Source organism: Motacilla alba, chromosome 24 (assembly GCF_015832195.1).
Source record: "Motacilla alba alba isolate MOTALB_02 chromosome 24, Motacilla_alba_V1.0_pri, whole genome shotgun sequence".
In the NCBI taxonomy this organism is placed as follows: Eukaryota; Metazoa; Chordata; class Aves; order Passeriformes; family Motacillidae; genus Motacilla; species Motacilla alba.
The window spans coordinates 4,661,112-4,669,296 of record NC_052039.1 but is presented as its reverse complement, the minus strand read 5'-3'; the positions used below and the strand labels follow the sequence as shown (position 1 = coordinate 4,669,296).

Below are 8,185 nucleotides of genomic sequence, written 5' to 3'. Positions count from 1 at the left end.
TAACCTCAATGACCTATAGTAACCCCAGATGTTAATTTTTGACCTCAAGTAACCCCACAATGACCTGAAGTAACCCCAAATTTTTATGACTGACCTCTAGTAAACCCAAAATGCCGAAAGCAATCCCAAAGTGCTCTACAGAGAGTGAGTTTGAGCTTAAGAAAAACCAAGCTAATTCAAATTTGGGGTCACTTTAGGTCATTTTAGGGTCACTTCAGGTCATTTTGGGGTCACTAGAGGTCATTGTGGGGTTACTTTAGGTCATTGGGGTTACTATAGGTCATTGGGTTACTTGAGGTCAAACTCACTCTGTCCTGAAAATTTTGGGGTTACTTTAGGTCATTTTTTGGGGTTACTAGAGGTCAAAAATTAAAATTTGGGGTTACTATAGGTCATTGGGGTTACTTGAGGTCAAACTTGCTCTCTCTAGAAAATTTTGGGGTCACTTCAGGTCACTTTGGGGTCACTTCAGGTCATTGTGGGGTTACTGGAGGTCAAAAATTAAGATTTGGGGTTACTATAGGTCATTGGGGTTACTTGAGGTCAAACTCGCTCACTCTAGAAAATTTTGGGGTCACTAGAGGTCATTTTGGGGTCACTAGAGGTCATTGTGGGGTTACTTCAGGTCAAAAATAAAGATTTGGGGTTACTGTAGGTCATTGGGGTTACTTGAGGTCAAACTTGCCCTCTCCCGAAAATTTTGGGGTTACTTTTGGTCACCTTTGGGGTCATTTTGGGGTCACTAGGGGTCATTGTGGGGTTACTTGAGGTCAAAAATTAAAAATTGGGGTTACTATAGGTCACATATATGTACACGTAAATATTTCCCATATATATTATATATTATATATTATTATATAATAATGTATATTTTATATTAACATATTATTATATTAATATAATAATATATTACGTATTACATTTTATATATATTAGGTATTATATATCTTTATATATCATTCTATATTATTATATATTAATGTGCTTTTTATATTAACACATTCATATATATTATACATGAAATTTTCTATATTATACATTGTCATATATTATTATAGATTCATGTACATCTTAATTAATATATTCATATATTAATATATATTATAATTTATACATAATTTATAGATTCATGTACATTTTCATTAATATATTAATATATATTTTGTTACACTTTATATATTATATATAATATATTATTATAGATTCATCTATATTTTATATAAATATATTCATATAATAATATATATTATACATTACATTTTATATATCATATAGAATATATTATTATATATTATTTTAGATTAATGCATATTTTATATTAATATATGAATATACATTATATATTATATATATTTATATATATATATAATATTATATATGTATATTCCCACATATAAATTTAGGAAATACATATATATTGTTCACGACTGAGGGGACAGCAGGGAAGGGGCCCGGAGCCGGCAGAATTCCCCAAAATTCCCCAAAATTCCCCCTCTGGCAGCGCTCGGAGGCGTGGCGGAGCTCCGCACGCCCCGCCCAGACCACGCCCCACCTCCGACCACGCCCAATAGCAGGTCACGCCCTTGACCCCGCCTCGACACGCCTCAGCCAATGGCTACGCCCCCCAGCCCATGACTCCGCCCCCTTTCGGCTCGCCGACGTCACCGCCCGAGGTGGCGCGAGCTCTTCCGCCGGTGACGTCACGTGGCGCTACCGCGCGGCCCCGCCCCCGCCCCGCGCCGCTGCGGGACCCCGGCAGGTAACGGGACTTGGGCACCGATGGGGACACCGAGGGGGGACACCGGGATGGGGACACCGAGGGGGACACCAAGGGGGGCACCGGGATGGCGCACCGGGATGGGGACACCGCGATGGGGGCACCGAGGGAGGCACCGGGATAGGGACACCGCAAGGGGACACCAAGGGGGGCACCGGGATGGCGCACCGGGATGGGGACACCGCGATGGGGGCACCGCGAGGGCGACACCGAAGGCACGGCCCCCGCGCTTCCGTCCCCGCCGCTGGCCCTGCCACCTGCGGCTCCCGGACACGCTGAGCCCCCCTTGGCCGCCCACCCTGCCCGGGGAATTGCCCCCGCAGGGCACGGAACGCAGCACGGCGCCCCATGTGCTGCCCCCCAAAAGGGGTTTGGCACCCCAGACCCGCATGCCGCTGTCACGCGTCCCCCTGCCACCCACAGCCCGCTGTCCCCTGCCACCAGTGCCCCCTCCCGCAGCAGCGGGGCACAGAACTGGGCGAGTCCCCCCCGTGCTGTACACCCACAGCCTGCGCGTCCCAGATTTGCTCCCCAGTCCCGGCTAAGGCGACCCAGCCAGACGGACGGCATGCCAAGCCTGCCACCCCTGCCCACATCCTGGCGTGCACCGGCTTCCCGTCTAGGCAGGGACATCTCGGAGCAGCCACACCGACTCCTTCTCCTGCAGGAGCCACCATGGATCTGGTCCTGGAAGCCGCGGACCGGCACCTGCTGACCCCTTACGTGTACCCGGCGTGGTGGCCCGAGGGCGAGCCGTGTCGCCAGCTCCTCAGCCTCTTCGTCATCACCAACGTGGGCGCCCTCGCCCTCTACCTGCTCTTCGGCACCCTCAGCTACTACTTCATCTTCGACCACGAGCTCAAGAAACATCCCCAGTTCCTGGAGGTGGGTGCACCTTGCTGACTCCTCGCCCACGCCCTGCGTGGCACTGTCCCCTTCGCCATCCCCTTGTCCACTCCAAACGTCACCTGTCCCTGCTGTGGCACGGGCTGTCCCCGCTGTCACATCCACCCCTCTCTGCCTGCTGTTGCCCTCCCATCATCCCTGACCAGCAGCAAGTGCCACAGCCCACTAACCCCAACACCCAGCTGGAGCACAGCTATCCCCATATGAGCAGCAGCCTCTGTCCCCCACCACGGCACAGATGCCACCACAAAGGGGTGGCCAAGACACCAGCCCTCCCAGCCTTATGAGGGACATTGGGGCTCTCAGATGTGCCCTGTGCCCCCTGACCCCTCAAACAACACCCCACAGGACCAGGTAGAGATGTCCCCTGTGCCCCGACCATTGTTGCCACACCCCACAGAACCAGGTGAGCCAGGAGATGTGCCCTGTGCCCCTGACCCCTATTGCCATACCCCACAGAACCAGGTGGAGATGTCCCCTGTGCCCCTGACCACTGTTGCCACGCCCCACAGAACCAGGTGGAGATGTTGTCCCCTGTGCCCCTGACCCCTCAAACCACACCCCACAGAACCAGGTGAGCTGGGAGATGTCCCCCATGCCCTCTGACCCCTGTTGCCACACCCCACAGAACCAGGTGAGCCGGGAGATTGCCTACGCCCTGCGCTCCCTGCCCTGGATCAGTGTCCCCACCGTCGCCCTGTTCTTCGCCGAGGTGCGGGGCTACAGCAAACTCTACGACAACATCGAGGACTCCCCGTATGGTGAGTGAGCTCCCTGCACCCCCTGCCACGGCAGTGTCCTCTCCCCACCTGGGTCACCTCCCTCAGCCCCCATTTCTCCCGATGACAACCCCATAAAGTCCTCCTGGGTAGCTCCTGTCCCAGCCTGTCAGCCAAAAGCCCAGGTTCTGTGTAGGGGAGGCACCCAGACACCGTCACTCGGGGTCGTGTCCCCCTGCTTGACACACTCCACCCTCCACAAAAGAGATCCTTCCCTTCCCTGGCCACGGCTCCCAGTGGAGCAGCACCTGACTCACCTGCCCCGAGTCACAGGGACAGCCTGAGCCTGTCACCTCAGTGTGGCAGACCCTGACATGACTCGGATGTGTCTCCCACCACGAGGACCATTGTGGAGACCCTCACAGCCTCCTGCTGCCCACATGTGCCACCTCTAACAACCCTGTCCCCCCCAGGCTGGTCTGGTGTCTTCCTCAGCATGCTGTCCTTCCTCTTCTTCACTGACATGGGCATCTACTGGATACACCGTGGTCTCCACCACAAGCTGTTCTATAAGGTATGGCACAGGACAGGGGGCTCTGGACAAGAGTCCTTGTCCTGCTCTGGTGACATTCCAAGCTGCTCCTCCCAGGGGATGCAGGCTCGGGTGGGAATGGCTGAACAAGGCTTCACCATGTGATGGGAGCTGAGAGCCCTTTCGGGCGCATGTCCCCCTCTCAGTTTGGGTGGTGGTGGCCCAAAAGCATCCCTTGGGGCCATGAACCTGGCTGGGGGACCCTCTAAAAGGGCTCCCCCTGACCGACAGCCCCCTGTGCCCGCAGCGCTTCCACAAGCCCCACCACCTGTGGAAGATCGCCACGCCCTTCGCCAGCCACGCCTTCCACCCCGTGGATGGCTTCATGCAGAGCCTGCCCTACCACATCTACCCCTTCCTGTTCCCCCTGCACAAAGTCACCTACCTGGGCCTCTACATCTTCGTCAACGTCTGGACCATCTCCATCCACGATGGCGACTACCGCGTGCCGCGGCTGCTGCGGCACGTCATCAACGGCTCTGCCCACCACACCGACCACCACCTGTACTTCGACTACAACTACGGGCAGTACTTCACCCTCTGGGACAAGATTGGGGGCTCTTACAAGAGCCCCACATCCTTTGAGGGCAAAGGTCCCCACGATTACCTGCGCAAGCTCCGAGAGAAAGACCCGGGAGCGTCCAACGGCATCGGGGCCTCCAAGAAAGACCCGGGAGCATCCAATGGTATCGTGGCCTCCAAGACTGACTAGGCTTCCTCCAGGTGTGTCCCTTCTCTGGCTGGATCTTGTCCCTTTCCTCACCAGCCACCCAAGACTGTTTCCCACGGACAAAGAGCCCCTGTCCCTGATGACGTGACCAGCGTGGGGTGATTTTTGGTGAGCGTCCGACCTGCCCCGGTCCCAGAACGGCGGTGCCCGGCCTTGCTCCACACCACAGATCTGCCCTGGTTTTCCTACTGCTTCCCCTCCCAGCTCCCTTTGGATCTCTGCTAAGGTCCCTGCGCTGCTTTAGTGCTGTGCTGATGCTTTGCAAGAAGAATAACACGGCACGAGTAGAACAGTAACGTGGCACAAATTAACGTGACTCGTGGCAGGGTCTTTGTTCCCCTGCTGCTCCCCTTTGTTGATAATTCATTGTTCCCATCACGGTGTCCATTGGGACAAGCTGTATTTTGGAAAAAAACCCTACCTTTTGGAGGTGGTGTGGCTTCTTCCGATGGCTCCCTTGGTGGGACTTCTGGCACAACCTCCTTCCTCTTGCCCGGGGATGTCCCATGGAAGCGTCATGCCTGTAGGACAGAGGCAGGCTTTGAGTCTTGTGGGTCTCTCGAGCTCCCTGAGAACACTGAGGGGGAAGGGAGGAGGACCAGGCACCCAGACGTGAGGGGCAGGGGCTTCTCCTCACTCAAGGGTTTGTGGTCAGCTGCCCCCCTTAAGGGCCTGTGTGTTTCCTGCTGAAATCTGGTCACCCCACCTTCGGGGTGACCCATGTTCAATAAATCTCAATTGCCAACTTGCCTGCTGTTTGCTCCCTTCTCCCTGGCTCGTGCAAAGTCTCCTGGGGCAGCCTGTTTCTGCCCCACAGCACCCATGAGGAGCTTGGCACAGAGCCGTGCTGTGCTGGCTGGCAGCAAATTTGGGCCAAAACAGCAGAAGATGGGCAAAACACAGTCAGAGTGGCCAGAGCCACCTCCAGTGCCCCAAACCTTCTTAGGAGTGACCATGTCCCTGCACAGTGACACCTGTGCTGTCCCACCCCCTGCTCCCCCAGTTCCCCCAGTCCCTGGAGCCCTGCTGCCCTTGCTGGGGATGGAGGCCCCTCTGGGAGTCCCTTGCTGTGGTGACAGCCCCTCTGCTCCTCATCCAGCCTCAGCTGTCCCCAGGCAGGGCGTGGCCCGAGGCCACACCACCACACCTGTGGCACCTGGGGAGCGCAAGGGACACCCGCCCCACGTCCTGCCAGCACGGTCACACTCTGCCTTCACCTCTTCACCAGCCCATCCCAACTTGCTCTCCCCACGTGGACAGCACCCCTGTTTGCTGATTAACCTGGGGTCAAGGCACAGCCCAGATCAAACACGGTGACAACATCACAGGCCTTGGCCACCCTGATTCCCAGTCCACTCTTGGGAAAGGCCCCAGGGTTCCCGTCACCCCATCCTTCCACCTCAGCTGAGCCTAAAGCCTGGGCACCCCATCCTGCAGCTTCGGGACACACAGTGACCCTCGCAGCTGGGTCCTTGCAGGGCACTAAAGTCCTGGGATGAAATTGCATCACTCTGGTGCCCAGTGCACCCTCCCACGGCCCTTCAGCCTGGCATTCCCCGGGATGGATCTGCAGCGCCCCCGGCACAGGGAGGTCGTGTCCTGCCGGTCGCACAGCCCGTGCCAAGGCTGGGGCGCGTCCCCCGCGGTGGCCTCGGGGCTCTGTGGCACGGAGCAGCAGCTCTGGCTCTGGTCCCCTGATGCTGCTGTTGCCACAAGATGGGGATGTTGCTCGCGACAGCCATCGCTGGAGCGGCACCTGCGTGGATGTCCTTCCTCCTCCTCCTCCTCGTCCCCCCAGCGTGGGGCAGGAGCTGCTCTCTCAGAGGGCACACACGGGGTGTCCCTGCTCCTGTTCTGTGACCCCATTCCTCACGCTTTTCCTGGCATCAGAGCCCTTTCTGCTGATTTGTCTGCAATATTTTCCCTGTCCCACCCCACACCGAGCCTTTCCTTCCCTTCCTTCCCCCCCTTCACACCCCAGGGCAGCGCACCTTTGTACCACGCACTGAACATCCCCCTCAGAGAGACCCCAGCGCACCAAGTGACCCCTGGTGTGGGAATGCAACAACTGGGTGCCTCTGACGCAGCCCTGAGCCCTGCAGGAAACCCTCCAGCCATCATCATCCCCTGAGGAAGGCTCTGAGGCCAGTGCCATGGGTAGGCTGCTGTCTTTGGCTCCTGGCATCCCCTGTTTTGCTCCCTGATTCCACTCCAGCCACAAGCAATGGCTCCTTCAAGCAGCTTCACTCTCTCGGGGAGGCTTTGTGGGAATGGCTGCTCCAGCCCCTCAGTCCCCCAAACCCTCCGGGACCTCTAAAGCTGAGACAGGGAAAGGTCTCGAGGAAGAGGGGAAGGAAAACCAGGGGGCCAGGGGCTCCTCACCTTGCCCTTGGAGTTCACAGCTTTTGCTGCTGATGAAATCCAGATGGACCTTAAAATAAACTCTGCACTGTTCCCCTCTCCCCTTTACGTCTCTTTTCAAGAAACAAAAAATACCTTGGCAAGGGAAACGCGTTTCCCTGCACAAAGAAAGAGCCATTCATCCGTGAGCACTCACCAGGGCTGGGCTCACCCGAGAGCTCCAGGCTGAAGCTCCCTCCCTGTGCCCACCACGGGGAGCTCCCAGGGGCACGGGGACCCTTCTTACACCCTGCAAGAAGTGTGAAACAAGGGCTGGAAGAGAGACAGCAATCCCCCCCAAACACCATTTTCCTCCATTTAGCACCTCAGCAACGGCAGTTCCTCATTTCCTACTCTATTCCTGTTGTAGTTTGAACCTGCTTTACCTTTCTCCTGATCCTATCTCACAACACGAAATAAATGATTAACCAACACTAAAACCCACCACACTCATCCACACATTAGTTAGAAAACCTCAAAATTTAAAAAAAAATCTGAAATTAACAAACCAAAATCACTACAATTCCTCATCTCCGGGTCCTTTTTGAGTCCTCATCTGGCTGCAGGGATTCCCACACCACCAAACTCCCTCACTGGCTGTGCCCAGAGCCACGGTGACCTCCTGTCCTCCAGGGGGACATCACTCTGAGTCAAGACCTCTAAAAGCCTTATTAGGAGGGCTTATAATTGTATTGACCTGATAATTGAAATACACTAACTGGGTTTCTAGGTGAAAGCACCTCGGGGAAAGCTCTGGACAACGTTCCTGCTATTAAGGCAAGTGGAATAAAGGGGAGCAAGACTGCCTTGGGGCTGTCCATGGGATTTACAGGCTCCCATTCCTTCACTGCTGGGCCACATCCTTTTTTTTTTTGTTGTTGTTGGAGATGCTGGAATGGTGCATGAGAGGCAGAGGGGTTAAAGCCATCAGTGTGTTCTCAGCACCTGGGAGGCACAAGAGGCCTGAGGCATTTCTTAGCAGCAAAAACCTAAAAAAACACCTCTGCCTAAAAAAAACCTAAAAACCCACCTCTGCCTAAAAAAAACCTAAGAAAACACCT

The 8,185-nt window shown here is 55.0% G+C and overlaps 1 protein-coding gene across 1 annotated transcript; it reads left to right on the top strand.

Annotated features, from left to right (window-relative positions):
• The first annotated feature begins 1,612 nt into the window (after positions 1-1,612).
• On the top strand, positions 1,613-5,473 carry SC5D (sterol-C5-desaturase). Its single transcript, XM_038161448.1, has 5 exons — positions 1,613-1,759; positions 2,445-2,662; positions 3,312-3,444; positions 3,876-3,976; positions 4,242-5,473. The coding sequence occupies exons 2-5, from the start codon at positions 2,453-2,455 to the stop codon at positions 4,704-4,706; spliced, it is 909 nt and encodes a 302-aa protein (XP_038017376.1). The 5' UTR covers positions 1,613-1,759; positions 2,445-2,452; the 3' UTR covers positions 4,707-5,473.
• Positions 5,474-8,185: the final 2,712 nt, after the last annotated feature.